Below are 19,735 nucleotides of genomic sequence, written 5' to 3' on the forward strand. Positions count from 1 at the left end.
TTAGTTTTGTTTGTCAGCACAAGTTGTTATGTCTTCCCAGAACCTTTTGTATAAAGGATTCTGGATGAGAAACCTCAATATAGCGGAGGAATTTGAAGGACAATATGCTTTAGGATTCAAGTTTCTTTTCTTTTCTTCTAGACAGCAGATGTTCAAATTGATATCGGTGAGCTACGTTTTTTGTCCGATCCATTATAGGTGAAGTTGTTATTTCTTCCCTGCAGTTCTTGGGAAAAGCATTCTGAATGAACAAAAGTATTGTAGGAATGAGAAGAAATCTGCCGTTTGATTTGGTTACTTTTGATACTTAAAACTACACCATACAACTTAATTATGCTGTAATTAGAAACTGCATATAATTTATATTAGACCCAAAATGTACTATACTATTATACCAACTTATACGCTAATTAGAACAAAAACATCCAGCTATACAGTTTATTCTTTCTGTGGCAGCGATTTTAGAGATGTGCCTCGAGGAAGTCCCTGTCATCATCGGAGAGTTGTGAAAGATTAAGGTCTGCAAGAAAGCTATCAAACCTGTCTAAATCACCCTGTGATGACTAATATTCTAAAATGATCTAAAACTATGATTTATCTGTTTAATGGAAGTAGAGATAGTCCCATCTGAGTGCCGTATTAGTATGATTCATACTGTTCTGTTGATTTAAGCGGCAGGCCAGGATCCGGGCAGGTTGGTCGCCCATCTCCGAGTGTGTCTTATGGTACAATTTATTTAGTTGATATTTTGTGGTAATTATTTTATTAAGAATGGACCTATTTTTAGTTTGTATTTTTAGTTTTTTCAGTGTAAAGTTTCAAGTAAATTCAAAAGCACTGTTTATTGAATAGTAGTACTCTCTTCTGTCAGTGTCCATATGTCTTTTAAATCCAGATCTCGGGCTGTCTAATGGCAGCAGCTGATCTGCTCTCTGCACTACACTTAGTTAAAGATCTGTCTAAATCCTGGTCCAGGATTTCATTAAAATCACAAACCAACATTATATGATACTTCCTAGATCCAAGAGGAGCTAGGACAAGTCATGAAAGAATTTATATATATATATATATATATATATATATATATATATATATATATATATATATATATATATATATATATATATATATATATATAACACATTATGGATTATGGACATTATGGATTATGGATTATGAGTGGAAATGAAATATCAGGACATTTTTTTCTTTTCCATAATTTTCCATTTATTGCTATTCTGGTAGGAGTGTTCGAAAAACTGCATCATTGTCACTCAGGTAGAGCTCTGTCAGCTTTCTTTTTAAGAACGTTTAAAAAGTGATTACAGACTTGTAAGTTAGAGACTAAATGTCTCTCCTGATAAATACACATCTAAATTTACATTAATTTTGTATGATGTTGCATACAAACAAATCCAGCACAGAAGCTGATTGGTTTAACCACTGGACCAAGACTTTTCTTTTAATCAAAAAGAAAAGACCAAATGCCAGTCCAGCACATCAGTCTTCAGGTCAACTTTCAGGATTTCATAGAACCTGCATATTATGCGAAGTACCCCCAGAAAAAGACATTAACAGCCAGTAGTAGCAGGGCGTTAACATTGCAGACTCTTCTCCAGAGTGGCTCCTCTTGTAGGGAATTCAGTTCACCGTTTTCCATCACTGGAGATACAGAGCCAGAGCTTGAACCAGTCAGACCACACAGCCACAGAGCAGCTCTCTGCCACCAGGAATGTGGCAAGCGGACAGAGTCAGGGTTAAGTTCAGAGTTCACTGGGTCAGAGATCATCCGGGGACCTGTGAGGTCGATCCGAGGCTCCTGGCTGTATCTGGACCACCAAGTCAACCGGTACAGCTGGACAGGAGAGGATTAGATCCAACACATATGTCTGTGTTAGTGTTTCTGCTAATGGTCTAATTTCCAATCGATGACATGTAGTACAGGTTCACATTTGAATGTGGACTAGCCATTTTCCGCTGCAGGAATGTAATGGTAGTCATTTTCACGGGTTCTGCTTTTGTTTCTACTTTTCTCCACCTGTTGTGGGGATGAGTTCCTGGAACTAAATTTCAGCACTCCTCAGCAGGTGACACTAAATGCAAGTTACAAGAACTTTTACATTTGGCAGAAATGGGGATACAACACAGCCAGTGTTGGGAAAACATTAAAAAGAAAGCTTAACGAGATTAGAGCAGAATAAAACCTCAGTGTGTGCAGTGGTGCAAACTGAAACATTACAAAGGGGTCTCATAAAGGCCAGTGCCGTTTTGGGCCACCAACTGGGGCAGGGCCCTAGATCTCTGTGGGTCTATGAACTTGGGTTGCTAAGTTTCTGAGGCTATATGCTGATTACTGGATGTTAAAAGTGCTGTACACCCGTCACAAATTGAGGTGTTTGCCTCTGCAGTGCTTCAACAAACATTGGAACAGACTCGCCATTTTTCTTTATTGTGCATGTGATACATGTTGAAGGTTGGCATTGAACTATCCAATGTGAATGTTGTGAGAATGCAAAACGCACAGTAATAAAACTGTGTAATAGTAACTGTAAAGTTCAAACCTTATAGCTAATACACCAGATGTGATTGTCAACAGACAAGTGTTTGTGTTGGAGTTGGGCTGTACTATAGTTTCAAGGAGGCTTCCTTCACTAAGGTCACAAAGTAGCACTCTCGATTTAAAGAGAGAGATCATAAATAAAATGAATGTATGGCAATGTTCCTTACATGTTCTTTAGGTATTGGGGCAGTGGCCAAGCTGACAGCAACAATGATAAGGCAGGTGAGAGCCAACAGGATAAGAGCAAAGTACAGGTAGTGGACATCAGCCAGGATTGCAGGTCGACGATCAGGCTGACCACAGGAAGGAGCTATATAAGAGAACTCCAGAACCATGCGGATCAATCCCACCACTAGTCCAGTCATCAGACCCCAGAATGCACCCTGAGACACACACACACACAGACATACACAAAAATATTAGTTGTAGAACCATATGGAACTGTCAAAAAAAGGGCCTTAAGGTTCGGCATTTTTAATCTTGTGGCCCTGTCTCGTAGTGGTGCCCAGTGTCAAATACACATTGGGGTTACAGTGGCTATGGAGCTAGGAGCTACAAAGAACTGTAATTGGCTGCTTGTGTTTTCTCATTCAAGTTTCTGATGCAAGTAGAGATTGTTGATAGTGACGACAAAGTTAAGGAAGTTGAAGAAACACTCAGCAGTCTTCGCCTTTTCAGTAACACACATTTAGCAAAGCTATCACCACTGCATATCCGTGATCACTGCTCTATTTTAAAATGAATGAATGAATATAGCCATGGCGACTGCACTGAAGTAAACTCCAATTCAGTAATGAGTCATGGTGAGATGAGATGTTACCTGGATGTAACTGCAGCTCTATAAGTATGTCTACATTCCACCTTGTTGCATTGCGGGAATGCTATAAAAGGGGTGAAATCACTGAAAACTGAACAATAAATCAAAACATATGTTCTATTGATGGTGGGACTCATATTAATTTACTGCGTAATGTATCTGGCTTTACACGTTTAAAGGGTGCATCTTCCTTAAATTAGTGTCTACTCAAATCAAGCAAATTACTACAAACATGCTGACACACTCACATGCTCCTTCCCACATTTATTGGGAATAAGGAACATTTTGCAACTTCAGACCTTCATCAGTGTAAAAAATGCTTGAATGTGAGTAATTTGATGTTTACTAATAGTCTGCAAACATGCACTCTCCTCACAAACTGACAGAATTACATTTGGCCATGTGATTTTTTTTTGTCTAGGTTAAGGTTGGGAAAGTGTCATGTAAGAGGATTTGTGTTTGTGTGTGTGAGACCTACCTGCTCATTGGCACGTGGCCAGAAGATAGCCAATAGGAATACCGCGGTAATGGGTGGAGCTAGAAAGCTGGTCACTGACTGGATATAATCAAACAGCTGTCCACTATTGGCTGTTTGGATGACTGGAATCCACAACAGACTAACACACACCAAGACCACGATGAAAACCCTGAAAATACAAAAAGAGAGGAAAGTTTTAGAAAGATGTGTCTGAAGCTTTAAAAATTAACTCAAACTCATAAATTTGCAATGTCTAATCTCAATAATCTCTTCCTCTTTTTTCATATTTACATGGACTATTGTGGACTTTGTTGAAATTCAACTGGCACTTGAACATGGAACACATTTATTGTTGTTAATTATCATTTGTATTAGTGCATATAAGAAATAGTTGCCTTCTAAGCTGATATCTAATTTTAATGGCCTTTATGGTTTTGAAATTCGACTGGCACATATTGGCCTGGGTTTTGTTATTTCTGCATATATGCAGCAATATGCCTTTCAAGCTGACAGTCAATTGCCTTGATGGTTTTACTGAAAAGGTGTAGTACACAGGAGAGAATCTGTGTTCAAAGGTTAAAAGATGCTTTTAAACAATAGTATTTGAATTTAAATATACTTCAACATTAATACCGCGATTTTACATTTTTATATCCGTTATTACAAGCTTCAAGAAAAAAGCAATTAATTGACTCATAGCAAATTCTGCAAATAATTAGTCATTTTTTATCAAATGAGAGCACTAAAGTCAATTCAAATGATGAACTGAAAGCAGAACAATAGTTTGAGCTCCTGCAGTGTGTAGGATTTAGTGGCATCTAGCGGTGAAATTGCAGATTGCAACCAACTGAATACCGCTCGCCTCATCCTCCCGTTCCAAGTGTGCAGGAGAAACAATGTTGGCTGCGAAACTCACGAAAAACACGAAAGGCCCTATCTATCTACCCTAATTAGACACCATACACCTAAATTATGCTGTAATTAGAAACTGCATATAATGTGTATTAGACCCAAAATGTACTATACTATTATACAAACTTATACTCTAATTAGAAACCAAAATAGGATATCCTTCAGAGATCCTTCAGTTTTATTTATATAGCGCCAATTCATAACAGAAGTTATCTCTTTGCACTTTTCATATAGAGCAGGTCTAGACCGTACTCTTTATAATATTAATTACAGAGACCCAACAAATCTCACCATGAACAAGCGCTTGGCGACAGTGGCAAGAAAAATCTTCCTTTTAACAGGCAGAAACCTTGGGCAGAACCAGATTCAATGGTGGGCGACTATCCGCCCCTGCTGTGTTAGGTTTCGAGAGTGAGAAAGAGAGAGAGAGAGCGTGAGAGAGAGAAGGAGGGAGGGGAGAGGGTAGTAAATTGCAGATTTGGCCTTTATTCAACGAAATAAAATTCACCAAAACCGTCTTGGTTAGTCTTTAAAGTGTTCCAACAATAACAGGCTCTGGTTTGGTCGAAATAAAACCTTAATCCACAGAATTAAAATATTCTAGCTCTACACGCTGTCGCTGCCTCTGATCTCTCATGTGTTTTGTCTGCCTATTATGAGGGCTAGGCCCGATATAATATTGCATTAAATGCGTGTAATTACAGCCTGTGTTGTCTCTATCTCTATCTATCATAGGTCTTTGTTGGTAGCATTATAAGTGGTGTCTAATTACAACATAATTTGGTGGTAAGAGTAGAATAGCGTCTCAATATTTTGGATCTGATATGGCATTGTATTTGATTTCTATGGTGTAAAATGTCTAATTGTGTATTTGGTTTCTAATTAGAGAATAAGTTGATATAACAGTGTCTAAGTATAGTATATTTTGGTTCTAATACGGCATTATTTGCAGTTTCTAATTACATAATTTAGGTGTATGGTGTCTTTTAGGGTATTAGGTAATTATGGTACAACTGTGTTTGTTTACAAAATACGTCTTATTAGTGTACCGTAAAATAAAGTGCGACAAAATTCAGAATCAAATGTAATTGAATATTTAGTGATTAGAAAATGACCTTGGATGTCTTATGGGTATAAGACATCCTCGCTCACTCCAAGGTCATTTTTAAGAGATACCAATTACTCATAAAGTACAGCTCTGTTTGTTTCAATCCAGTGAGACTGTGTAGAAATAATTGGACAGGCCCCCATCGGAACTCAAACTAGGATGTTATAGTTACATACAAATACATGGGATCACATGCACTGGGTTCCAGTGCATCACATATTTTGGTATAAACATTTCTCCCAAGCTGTCAGAGCTGTTCAATCGTAGAAAAGGTTTCAGATATCTGAAACTGAGCTGTTCAATCTTAACTTTACACCAAAAATAAATTATTTGTTCACCATGATCCTAATTCAGCTCACACTGTGTCCTGGTTCAATTCCCAAGACTTCATCATCTCCGCATTTTTACTGGAGAAACAAAACTCCCAAAATTAAATTATCCACTTTTCAAAAATCCAAAACACTCAACATTTTGAGCCAACTACTTCAGCCAACTCAAATATATAATCAGTTGGATCAGTCCTACTCAATCAGACGCTCTCTGGATAGATGTAGAGTAAAACACTTTACAGATGGTCCTAGTTCCAAGACAAGTGACTGACCAAACCAGACAATCATTCAGGTGTCTTTGTACAAATACTTAGGTGTCCACATAGATAACCTTCTTTGCTGGAAAACACACATTGAAAATCTGTGCATAAAACTGCAGCAGACTGTTGAACTCTAATGCGAAATCTTAGTGCAATAGAGAAATGTGCAATAACTACACAAGCACTTAGTACTTTTGCACTTTAATTCTTACAGTTTGTTTAAGCCGCCATGTTGTCAATATCAAATGTATCTTGTATGTTTTAAGATGTTTTCATGTGAAGCAACTGTCTCATCGTGTCAAACATTTCTTCCGCAATAACACGCTGGTTTCATTTCGTCATTTGGGTCAGAAGAACGGCATTTGGAAAGAACATTTCCTTGAATACTTGCAAATCAAATCCTCCATTTCGGCCAATATCAAAATAAAGACAAAACAATCGTATCTCTACTAGTCCCCAAATTAGTTAACATCAAGTCACTTTTGGCCAGCTGTCTAATCTAGCTGCACTACATCCCACTATCCCTGTCACTTTGCCTTCTTGGAGACATATCCACAGTTAAATTAAACAAACCAGCAGGACAAGTAGCTTGAAGTCAAACTAATCCGATGTCCTGTTGAGATACACCTCACGCTATGGTGCAAGACTCAGGAATGTGGAGTGCAGCTGAAAATAAAGCTAAGCCTGTTTATTAATTTATGACCCTCACTGACTTGGTAAACTGAAACTGATCTCTTGTTTTTTTAACCTTAATATTAATCAGTTGAACTTGCCTAAGGTTACTGAATGTTAGATATTAGCCTATGATGTGTTATGTCAGCCTTATTCTGAGGAGAGTGAGATCTGGCATCACATCACTGTCGTCAACACCATCATCACAGTTATTATTATCATTGCTACCTGCCTCATCTATGTATCTCATACTCTGGTAACATTACATTACATATACCTATCTCTCTCCTTCACTCTCACTCTCTCATGCACTTGTGAAATAAATAAATAACAAATTAGTTCTCACTCTTACTCATTTTAATTTGTACTATATTGCAATTGTATACTAATACTAAATATACTAAAATACAAATGACTAAATCCAAAATACTCCAGAAAATGATGTCCTCTGTCAAAACAAACAGTAGTAAACATTTTTCACTAAAATGTTGTTGACTGGGTATTGTTTACCTCAGTCTCTGGGTCAGTGTCATAACTCTGAATTTGGTATTTTAATAACACTGTATGGGCTGTATTTCCCTATAAAAATACAATACGTCATTGCTTCAGTTAACAATTTTGCCTTCAACTGGGAGGGGCTCAGGGCCAGTTGGAAGTTAGCATTAGCTGCTAACACAACTGTTACTCGCCCTGTGTTGACTCCTCTCTGTAACTTCGTAAATTAGTAGCAGGGTGTGTGGTGCCACAGGCATATTTTGATATCGCTGTACATTTTGAAGACAAATGTGATGTACTGACACGGTCAAACAGCAGTGAACACAGTGGTATCAACATTTCAGCAGGTATGTGATTGGGAAAAGTTGCAAGCCAGCCACAGAGGGGCAGGTGGGACACACACACACACACACACACACACACACACACACACACACACACACACACACACAGAGGCTTCAGGCAAAAAGACAGAGAAAGTACTTTGGAGAGATTGTTTTTTACAGTTATATAGTTTTTTTCAGAATTTTGTGTAGGATTTAGGTCAGATATTTGGATAGCAGATTCTGTGACTCTTGTAGTGGTTTTCCGATATGTATCAGTTCATCTATACACCCCTACCTTCCAACAATCATGAGTTCCTTCTCTGAAGCTTTAGGTCTGGCTCTGTGGTAGAGGTCCAGTGTAAACAGAGTGGAGCTGCTGTTAAAGATGGAGGTCAGAGATGACATCAGAGCAGCTAACATCACTGCTAGCATCAGACCACGAAGACCTGCACAGACAGAAGGATCAACCACAGTCTTGGTGAAGAGGCAGTGAGGTAACTTCAGGTTTAAGCCTGGGTTTTCAGTGTTATGAAGGAGGTTCACTTGCTCCGGAGCAGGTTATGTTTGAGATAACAGATCAGCACGTATAAAAGCACTGCCTACTGACCAATCAATTCTCTTCGAAAATGGCATCATTCAAAGAAGATTCCGTGGAGCTCAGTACATGGATCGCAAGAGGGGCAAGAGTGTTCAGAGACTGACAAAAGCCTTGTGCTTTTGTATGCAGATATCATCCTACAACAGAGACTGATTGAAGCACTAAAACCTTGTTCTTGTTATACTTATAAGATATGAAAGCAATGGCAGGGACACACAGGAGGTGGAAGCACCGCAATGGGTCAATTCTTGTGCGAGCAGTAGCTGACACCAACAGCGCATTTCTCTGCGCTGGTCAATAAGCAATTCTGCTCCTCATGTTATGTTTGAAAGCAATCATCCAAGTTTCAAGAGCTTGTTTGTGAAAATTGTCAAGCTTGAGGGGCAGTTTATTACACTTATAATTACAAGATAACCAAAATCTTAGGCCACCACACTTATCAAATAACAAATTAGGAATATAAAACCATTGATAATTATTTTTAGAGAGACACTGCTTAATGTTGAAAATCTGATCGATTGTTTGAAAATCGTTAAAGCAACCTTCAGAGTAGCTTCTAATACATGTTTTTCTTTTAACGTACTGTTTTGTTTTTCCATAAGAAATTAAATAGAAGAGAATCGATGCCTGCACATGTCTTAGGATCAACATGGCAGGATATACTATATTATACTATATAGTATATACTATACTTTTCTTGAGATACCGTCCGCTTTTGACAGCAGTACACGGTATGGTAAGGATTCTGCAGCCAACAGTTAAATACTTTTTTTTGCTTTTTCTATCTTGGGCGAGAAGTTGGCAGATACACTATCACACTATCACTTGTAATAATAATTTATTACAAGGGTAGTATCTATGTAATATCTTCATGTAAACTTCTTTTATTTTATTAGGGTCTGACCAAACTGCTAAGATTTCTGGAAAAGTTAGTTCCCATAAGAGAGACTTATTAAGAGACTTATTAAGATACCAAGATATCTTACTGATATTTTTTTTACTTCTATACCTATTGATGGTGTTTCAGAATTATGTACTGTTAAAATTTCACGTTTACTCTGATTAATTGTAAGACCTGAGGCCTTGGAGAAATTCTTTAAAGCCTCCAATATGATTTAATCTTCTTTCTTTAAAAAGAGACAGGTTACATCAGCTAGTTGACTATTAAGTTATTTTCTCCTATTTTTATACCTTCAGTATCTGTATAATGTACAGTTTATAGGTTAATAAGTTCGGCAGCAATTAAAAATAAAATTGGGGATATCCCTGTCTGATACCCCTGTTTAATATCAAAAATTAACTTCATTAATTAAATCAGAATAAACTAATATATCTAGGATTAAATTAATCTTATTATTTATGTGTGTTATAAACCCAGATTGAGTTGATGATATAATTTCATTCAGACAGGGTTTCAGTCTTTTAGCATAGAGTGAAGCGAACCATTTATAATCCAAATTTAATAATGATATTGGATGCCAATTATCTAAATAAACTAAAATCTTTGTTTGGCTTAGGGATTAGAGCAATGAGGCCTTGTTTCATTGATTCAGTTAGCTCTCCGTTCTCAATACAAAGACAGCCAAAATCATATCTTTAATGTCCTCCCAGAAGGTTCTATAATATTCAAATGGCAATCCATTGGGTTTACATTTCTTAATGATAGCATCACAATAGCAAATTCTTCAATAGTTCAAGACATAGTTCAAGACCTTCCTGAGTTATTCTAGGAATAAATGAACTAACTTTATCAAAAAAAGAGCTGCAAGATTATAAAAGAGTAAGAGTATAAAAAGAAGTATATAATTTTTGATACAAATTAAAAAGCAGGATGTACAGATTTGGATGTACAAATCTGAATGCATCTCATAATGACAGATGACTACAAAAATCATTAATTACTAAATTGAAGTTATTTGTTAATTCCGAATCTTCGTTCAATGGACAAAAGATAAGGTCAGTAAATAAACATTCATTAGGAAAGAAAAAAAGTTATCTTGCAAGAAGTGGAGTGCAGGCAAGGAGGCCACAGCTTGGCTCTTGCATCCCTTACATGCCTGTTGTGTGTCTGTGATCTTGATTTTTAATTTTTTTTTGCTTCAGAAGAGTGTTACACGATCACGGTGTGGTGTAATATGGTTGCGTGTTAGTACCATTCCTGCTGCTCTTATCATTCTTTGATACAATTCGATGTGCCACATCCACAGATGTTTTTGCTTTCTCGTTCCAGGACATCCAAGATATCTTCAAATTCCATCTTCTCTTGTAGGCGTTGATTTAATTTACCTGGTCTCATAGCACATTGTTCTCTTTCATTGGAGATTGGACCTTCTGCTTTCAACTCCGTCATGTTAGTAGTAAGACCTCTCATCTGCTCCTTCACAACTCCAACAGAAAGTGGACAGAGTGCGGATGGCACTGGTGTTCTCGTTGACACATTTCTCAATACAGTGTAATTTCTCGAGAAAGGAGTCTTGATTTTTACCGATCTTGTTGATTGCAGCGAGTAGGTGACGTTTGATATAAGCTCCGGGGACTCCCTTTGGCAAACTTTCTTGAGAGGACTGTTAGGTGTATCTGCAAGAGACTGATATTCGGCTGAGTTGTTGTCAGAGGGCTGTTTCGTGTAGTTGTGTACACGTTTTACACTTTCCACTACTATCCTCCTCCTCATTAACATCATTAATCATTGCGATCTTTTCAGGTGGACGTAGTGTGAAGTTGAGCTAAGAATGAGCTGTGTTAGCTAGCACGGTTTTCTCAAATAGAATAGCAAAAATTGCTAACGTGGTAGCTTAGCCAGCTAAGTTATCTTGAGGACAAATAGAGCTTGTCCTCCCGTTCTGGCTCTGTCCCTTTGTTTGAGATCCGTGGGCTTGCCCGCCATTTGGCTTTGTGCATGACGACCACCAAAATTTTTAATTTTTTTAACAAAAAGGAAGGCTCTAAGGCTTTAAGTCCAACATTTAATTTCAAAGCCAAGCTTTGTGTGTGTGTGTGTGTGTGTGTGTGTGCGTGCGTTTGTGTGTCTGTTTGACTCACCCACAGGCATTAGCTCTACCACTAGTTTAGGGTAGGCGATGTTGGAGCAACCAACTGAAGCGCCACACACACTCTGACACACTGCTGGAGCCACACAACCTACCTCATCTACAAACACACAAACACAGAAAAGGGGAGAGAATAAAATATGTAAAACCTTACTTAGTTAGTTAGTTTAGTAGTTAGTTAGATAGTTAGTTAGAAAAAAAACAATATAAAAGAGGCAATTACTAAGATTTTTCTCTGACAAAAAACATAATGACCAGAATACATATATCTTCATTTGTCAGTGTTATCAATGATTAATTTATTCGTCTGCCTATTGTGTGATAATGTGCTGAGTTTTGCAATAGATCTGCACTTTGAAAGCTGTTAAAGAAAACTTCAGTATATTGAAATTCATGCTCAATTCCAAGAATAAATATGACGAAAACCCCATGGATTTATTTTTTATATTTTGTAATTGAAAATATTTTGTCTGGTTTAACGAAGTAATGATCAAATCAAAATTATGCATGTACTTCAACATAAAGAAACATCTGACATGACAATCCAGCAGAGAGAGGCAACACAGACTGACCTGGGAACAATGCTCGGCTGATCATGCCTGGCATGACAATGAAGAACATGGGCAGCAGTTTGAGGTAGCCTCCCAACACACTGCCTGCTTTGGCATGAGACAAAGACTTGGCTGACAGAGACCTCTGGACAATAACCTGCACACACACGCATGCACACGTTTTTGTCTTTATACCCTCATTGACATAATGCATTCCCTAGCATTTCTCACCGGGTGGGGGGCATGTTCAGAGAACGTCGGAGGGCGAAGGAAACAATATTTTTGTAAGGGTTGGGGCATTTGTTTAAGGCGAGTTTACACCAAAGATTTACCACAAGATGAGTTGAAACTTGCAACTACTTGCAAACAAATTTGGTCTGCAACATTCTAAAACGTGCCAGTTTACACCAATGCGACTATATGAGACAGTGTATTGTTTCCATAGCAACGACTCTTTACTTCAGTGTTTCTGTCAGGTTTCAGAGTATCATCTATAAAATTTCACCAACATGGCGTTTATTGTTTATTGTTTATTGTAGCTGAAACCCAGAGTTTCAGGAGCAGGCCTGCACCTCAGTCACGCCACTTCCGGAATTCCCATAAATACCCACCTTACTAATCTCCTCCTCTTTTGCTCTCGTATTCAGAACCGAGAGCACACAACATCGCCTCGAGCACACTCAGAAAAGTAAGTAAACATTACTATTTACCCTACGAGCAACTTCATCCATCCACTCACCTCATATTGAATATGGACTTCGTTTCACTATCCCCATCAGACGATGAATTATTTGGACGGAATCAGGATGACCACGTTCAAAGTTTCCCTCGCTAGCAGACCCAGCAACAGAAGCCGAAAACTTTTCAACGCTCTCCTGTCAGCCTGTCATGCCCACAGTTCCGTCAACACAGCGCACAACAACACACTGTGACATTACCTATATCCTTCAGCTCAAGACAGCAGAAAGGCCAGCAACAATGAATAACGGGAGTCATCAGCAACCACCTCTAATCATATCTTACATAATCACCTTCAGACGAAGCAATCGACACAAGAATTATTGTGTGTTATAATAAGGTTATCACCAGAGAGCAAAAACATCTTTTCCATTGAGAAACGCTTCAGTGCCGTTCTTTGATCTTCTTTCAATGAAGAAATACTCTCCACCTCTGATATAACTGCTGCTCTCCACCTCTGATATAACTGCTGCTAGCATATATGCTAACCTCTTTAGCATTGTTGTGTTTGCCAGTCACTTCTCACACACATCATAACGCACACCTAGCATTAGGACACATCCGTAGCTCGTGCTGTAGCTGCTAGTACTTCCTTGGATCGGTGCGAATGAACTGTGGTGCGGACACAAGTGCATAGCCCAGCAATTTGGAGTCTTGTGATTTCATGATCTCACAAGTCCAGCTGCCTAGCAAGGTTAAGCTACCACAGCAGCTTGCTCTACCTGGGGCTTGTGGCACTGAGATGTCAGTGCCCCTGCCGTCTATTTCTTTTATCTCCTGTTCTTCTCCAGTTCCCACCAATCTACACCAACAGATCATAGACATACACAGATCTTGTTCCTCATCATGCCTTCCCTTCATCAACCACCTAGCGACAGATTACTCAAAGGACACAAAGGGCACCTCTACCTGAAAGGGAGAACACCTACCTATTCCAGAGAACTTACAACCACAGAGTTCGCTTATGCTTTCTATCTCTTCAGAGACATATTTTGTTCACAATTTTCCACCCACCAGCAGGAAATGGACAATTACATCACCATCATCCTTAATCTGGCCTTCGGTTTTGGAGGCAATGGTTTCCACCAATATCACATCCACTCTGCCTCCGAAGCTGCAGCCTGTCTTCAGCAGGTCAATGAGAACACATGCTGGGGCACATTTGACAATGAAATATAGTGCCACATCCTCACCACCCGTGCAGCCCTACCGTGCTCCACATGTGGTGCCCTGTCTCACCCACCCTCTTCCTACTCTGTTCCCGCCCACACTAAGCCAATTTCATCCTCGCCCCATGCTGCACTAAAAGCCAACTTCTCCTTCCCTAGGTCACCTCAACTTCGCCTACGTATTATTCTCCAAGGGCAAGCCTTTATCTCTCACTTACTATCAACTGTTTTCCATCTTGCAAGCTAACGCAAAACATATTGAGAGGGAACGCAAAGTATTGCAAGGAAACGCAAAACATATAAAGTAATCGTCAAAATATTCTTGCCATGACCTTTAGGGGGCTCCGTAGTTTTCTCACTGGGTTAAAGTTAACTTTTAACAATTGTAACAATTACTTAGACAGCTCACACACAGACATACACACATGCACGGAACATACGTAACACATAACATTTGTGCCCTTTTTTACCAGTAGTAACACTTACTTGATCCTCATGTTTGAAGAACTCAACAGACAGTAGACTCCTGCAAGTGTGGCACTGAAATTGACTCGAATGTTTGTAAATTTCTTCTGAGAATGAAGTCATAAAACAAAGCTCACCTACCAAACAAACATGTTATGTGCCAATTATCCAATTAGTTTACTGTTCATCTGATGTAAACATCCTAAAATCAAAGCTCAAAGTCTATGGACTGCATGTATTAGTGTAGGAGATACAGTTAGCTGCACTCACCAGGGCAGAGTTGCGCACACACATTTAAAATGACTGATGACACGATTTTAATTTGATTGAATGTATGTTTCTAATATTATTTATTGCAGCTTTAGAAATGCTAATGGTTACCTATCAGTTTTTTAGACTCTACACCCCTATTCAAAAATTCTGTTTAGTCCACATGTATTAGTGTAAGTAAAGTCACCTGATCTGTGCACCAGACCCATGTAGCCAGTACAGTGAGCCCAAACACCAGACCTGGCCAGGGTAAATCCCCTGACACGGGGTCTCTGAACAAGTGGAAGGCGTCACTCAGAGGTAGGTGGCAGGTGGTATTGGCGACTGTCACCAAAGGAACAGCTGACATATAGCGATCCACAAGGCCCTCATACCAGCCAACTTTGGAGAATGCTGGAAAATGTACAAACACACACATACACTATTTTATTTTAGAACGGATCGATATTATACTGGGTTTGCCCATGAAATGCTTCCTAGAATTAATGTGAATGTGAATTGGGCGGAATCAATGAATAGTTATTTTCAGTGAGATATGTGACATAAAAATGTTCATTCAACGATACCCATTATTATTAAATATCAGTTATCATCATTCGAAAACATATTGCTTCAATCAGCATCATTATCAGTCATCATAGGCCAGTTTGTAGTTTTAGTTTTCTAAAAGTCCACACAGGACTGAAAATCCTTCAGTAGGCTGCTACTGTTTCCAGAAAGTCTGTCTCCAGCCTGTTGGAGCCTTTATTGGTCGTGCGTGTACTTGTTACATAGTGAGGACTGAAACACGTTTTTACCTACAGAGTGAGGACATTTTTGGAAAGTGAGGGCAATTTGGCCAGTCCTCACAACTTCAAAGGGCTGTTTGAAGGTTAAGACTTGGTTTTAGGGTAACCAGGGCATATACTTGTGATGGTTAAGGTTAGGGTAAGGAAATGCATTATGTCAATGATGGTGCTCACAAAGATAGAAGTGCAAAGATGTGTGTGTGTGTGTGTGTGTGTGTGTGTGTGTGTGTGTACCCTACCTATAAACATTAGTGCAAAGGCTCCTGCAACCATGATCAAAGTCTGGAGTGCATCAGTATAGATCACTGCTGCCAAACCACCTACAAACACACATACACACACATTGATGTTGTGCACATTGTGTCTTAGTAAGACAATTCTTTTATAATTGGGTTAGCAGCATTCAAAAGGAAGTGGCATCAGACAGTTTGTTTAAAGAGGACACAAGTAAGATGAGATCAAAACATTATTTTAATCATTGTTTTAAACCACTGACTTGAATTTCACAAAAAAATCTTGACTCAAAGACAACTTACTACTTTTTCCAGAGCTTTCAACTACATCTTACAGTCTTCTTCAGATTCCACCACCAGAAGCTGGACTGTCAGAACATCTAGCCGAGTCTTCAAATCACAAGCACTTACTACAAACCATTCAACATATCTTCTGGTACACCCTAGAGACAGGACCCCCCCCTAAAAGAAAGACTGCAGTGGTGTATGACTTCATCATGACAGCGATGGGGTACACTACAGTGGACAAAACATGCAACATCAGCTGTCTGTGAACACTAGACCAAAACCACTCACAAAATCGACTGGGAAGGGGTCAAAGGTCATCAACCAGGAGTCCAGTGGACGGTTGGAGTAAGATCAAGAAGGACATTCACATCCATCTCCCCCCATTGCCTGTTGGCATTTGACCAAACTTCAACTATTACCGTATGGGTGCTTTTCATTTGCCTTATTCCTCCTCGGGTGACTCGAAAATTGACCTGGTCCACCATCATGAAGGATGTCTCAATTCCCTTATTTCTGTTTGCAGGAGCAAGGAGGCTGCCCAGAGGAGACATGAGCGAGGATACAAGAGACCAACCTTCACAGAAGTCTTTTAAAAAGACACCTCTTTATGAGAAATCAGTAACTGGACAGTGCAGCTGATCAGACTGCTCTGTTACTACATCACTGCAGTTTTATATTGGGAGAAATAACAGATTCATCTCAGGTGTAATCTCCCTATCAAGTTTAGATTTTATCTGTGTTCAGATTTAACATTTAGTTAAAATAATTGGATCTGTGATAACCGTAGGTTTGATTAATAAAAGACTTGGTTTGATGGATCTGTTCACAATATAAATACAAAATACAGGTTTTTATTTCACATTCACTTTTGTCATGTTGGAGGACATCAATATTCTGTTGCCAGTAGCAACTTTGTGTATTATTATTTGAACAGTTAATTACCTGTTAAAATACAAACTCCAAGGCATGCAGAACTGTTAAAACCTGCAAACTGACAGGTGATCCAGCTGTCCTGTCATCATCAGAAACTGACATTGCTTTGGATGATGGTTCACAGGAAAGGACGTCTCATTTCACTAAAAACGTGTTTGCCTGATTCCTCTTTCCTCACATCTTTTACTTGCATCTCTTCCTCGCATCTTACTTGGGAGGGACATTTTCTGACATTTTCAGCTCCGGTGCTGAATGTTAGCGAAGTTGGCTGAACTACTTTTGAACCAGCGCTGGTACAACCTCCACTACTCTACCCTACTTCTGTTCAGTGTGAGTCGATTCATTGGCCTGAAGTACCGTCTCTGAGTCGACTCTGAATATCCTGATTCAGCTACAGCCCTAAGAAACACCCTAGGTGACATGATGAAAACTGAGCCATTTACATGACAACTGAGCAATCTCTATTTGTGAATGAAGACAGAGAGATGAGGTTGAAATCTCCCCTTCAGCTAGTAAATAGACATTTGAGATTAGATTATTTTGTCACTACTAATTCCAAGGTCAAGGATGAACTTTTATGTTCTTTTAATTAATTTGATTTCATTCACACCTCCACACATCCACTTTCACACCACAACAATTAACAGAAACAAATGTTACAATTAATTATCATTTATGATACAAATGAAAAAACAGCACACTAATAAAGTACTTTTTTAACGTGATATTGATGTAAAATAATATTATCATCAGCTGTTATTAAGGTTTCTAGACTATCAACAAATCAGCTCGCAGTCTTTAGAATCCTGCTTTCCTGTTCAGCTCACGTGTCCCAAAAGCTGTCCACAGTGCTGAATCTGGTAGCCTGGTTGCAGACCAGATGAACACAGCTATATATGCTGTTGTAAGTCAATTTACAGAAATAATCTTAAATTGATGTATCAACAAAATAACATCAGCAGGACAGATGCGCACTACTGATCTGTTAGGGCAAAATAACAATCCCTGCTGAGCAGAAATCGGCTGACTAAATCAGACTGAATGAACAAAGTAAAACCAAATGGACATTTAGTTTGTTCTATCCATGTTTATGGTAATGGATTATGATGGACAAGAAATTGTGTTTGTGTGTGTGTGTTTACCTGCCACAGTGTAAGCAGCTGTGACCAGCAGCAGTATGCCTGTGGACAGATAGAGATCCCAGCCCAATGACACCTGGATGAACAACGCCCCCGAAAAGATATCTGTCTGGGTAACACACACACAGAGACAAATGTTTCTACTGTGGAAACTCTTGGATTGTACCTCATTTGTATGTCTCTTTGGACAAAAGAATCTGCCAAATGAATGAATGTAAATGTGTGTGTGTCTTACAGATATTTTGGTGAAGATGTAGAGGATGAGTGACAAAACAGACATGTATATGCGTATTCTCTGGCCTCCAAAGCGTTTGGCCAGATATTCAGGCATGGTCACCACACCAGCAGAGATGTAAACGGGGATAAAGATCCAACCCAGAGCCACCAGGACCCACACTGCCTACACACAAATGCTCAAGTTACAACAACACATTGTCAGTAAAAGCTGTAAAGCTGAATGGCTTCAAAACAACAATTTAATGTCCTGGAGTGACCGAGTCAGAGTCCAGACCTCAATCCAATCGAGGATTTGTGGCCGGATTTGAAAAAGGCTTTTCACTCATGATCACGATGCAATCTGACAGAGCTTGAGCAGTTTTGCAAAGAATGGGGGGGAAATTGTAATGTACAAGGCTGATAGAGACCTATCCATACAGACTCAAGATTGTAGTTGCTGCCAAAGGTAAATACTGATTTGGAGGGCATGGTTATATGATTATATATTTATACATTATGGTGATAGAGAAGGAATGAGAAGAGGTGAAGAAGTGGCTGTCCCATTCCTCTCTCAAAATCACATATAATCCCTGACTGTGTTTCTTACATTCCATTCAAATCCCCCAACAGCGATTCCTCCGGCTGCTCCTGTTCCCGCCAGACCAATAAACAAACCGCTGCCAACATTACTGGACATCAGAGAGGCTCCAATCTGTAAAAACATACAGAAAATAACAAGAAAAGCATACATTTCTGTAAAAAATTGAGTGCTTGCTTTAGTTTAAAAATTCTGAAAGTTGACTTTAAAAAATGTTTGATAACACTTTAGATTACAGCACATGTCATTATTTTGTATATACTGGGTATCAATAAAATACTTACTGGGTACCTATACCCAGACAAATGTGTAAATACAGGGGAAGCACACGGCAGGTTAGGGAACAAGGGGATAACAACTAGTTATGACATTTTTTTTAATCATGACATATTCACAAATAAGTTTTTAAATAAGCTGTACTTACTATTAATATGGTGTACATGATTGTTGCTGGGGAACAAAACATTAGGGTAAGCCTGGGGAAGGGTGTACCTCTATGGCTGTAGCTATAAAATGGTTGTTTGTTTTCAAAATAATTATAACATAGCCCCATGATAACGTGTGTGCAAGTGCTGAAACAAATCAACTACTATTAGCATCACCACCCTGGAATCAGGGACCAATAACCAAACTGTAGATGCAGTTTCAAAAAGGGGTGTTCTCTTAAAATGTCAATAATGAAAAACTTGTTTACATTTAGGTGAACAGTGAACAGTTGAATCCGAGCACGGACAGTGACAAG

General features: G+C 38.9%; 1 protein-coding gene across 7 annotated transcripts in view; it reads right to left on the bottom strand.

Annotated features, from left to right (window-relative positions):
• Positions 1-1,201: 1,201 nt before the first annotated feature.
• slc5a9 (solute carrier family 5 member 9) overlaps positions 1,202-19,735 on the bottom strand; it is a 37,999-nt gene continuing 19,465 nt past the window's right edge. For 4 of the 7 annotated variants that reach the window (XM_044198996.1, XM_044198995.1, XM_044198999.1 and 1 more), the window contains 11 exons: positions 19,003-19,107; positions 18,415-18,579; positions 18,183-18,288; positions 15,826-15,906; positions 14,986-15,191; positions 12,178-12,313; positions 11,598-11,705; positions 8,253-8,403; positions 3,856-4,024; positions 2,728-2,943; positions 1,202-1,855 (listed from right to left, as the gene is read on the bottom strand). In XM_044198996.1, coding sequence (XP_044054931.1) covers positions 1,544-1,855; positions 2,728-2,943; positions 3,856-4,024; positions 8,253-8,403; positions 11,598-11,705; positions 12,178-12,313; positions 14,986-15,191; positions 15,826-15,906; positions 18,183-18,288; positions 18,415-18,579; positions 19,003-19,107 — 1,755 coding nt within the window. In that variant the 3' untranslated portion in view covers positions 1,202-1,543. Of the gene's footprint in view, positions 1,856-2,727; positions 2,944-3,855; positions 4,025-8,252; positions 8,404-11,597; positions 11,706-12,177; positions 12,314-14,985; positions 15,192-15,825; positions 15,907-18,182; positions 18,580-19,002; positions 19,108-19,735 lie in introns of those variants that run through there. The other 3 variants (XM_044198993.1, XM_044198992.1, XM_044199000.1) reach the window with 2 other exon arrangements.

This window comes from Siniperca chuatsi, linkage group LG6, assembly GCF_020085105.1.
Source record: "Siniperca chuatsi isolate FFG_IHB_CAS linkage group LG6, ASM2008510v1, whole genome shotgun sequence".
NCBI lineage: Eukaryota > Metazoa > Chordata > Actinopteri > Centrarchiformes > Sinipercidae > Siniperca > Siniperca chuatsi.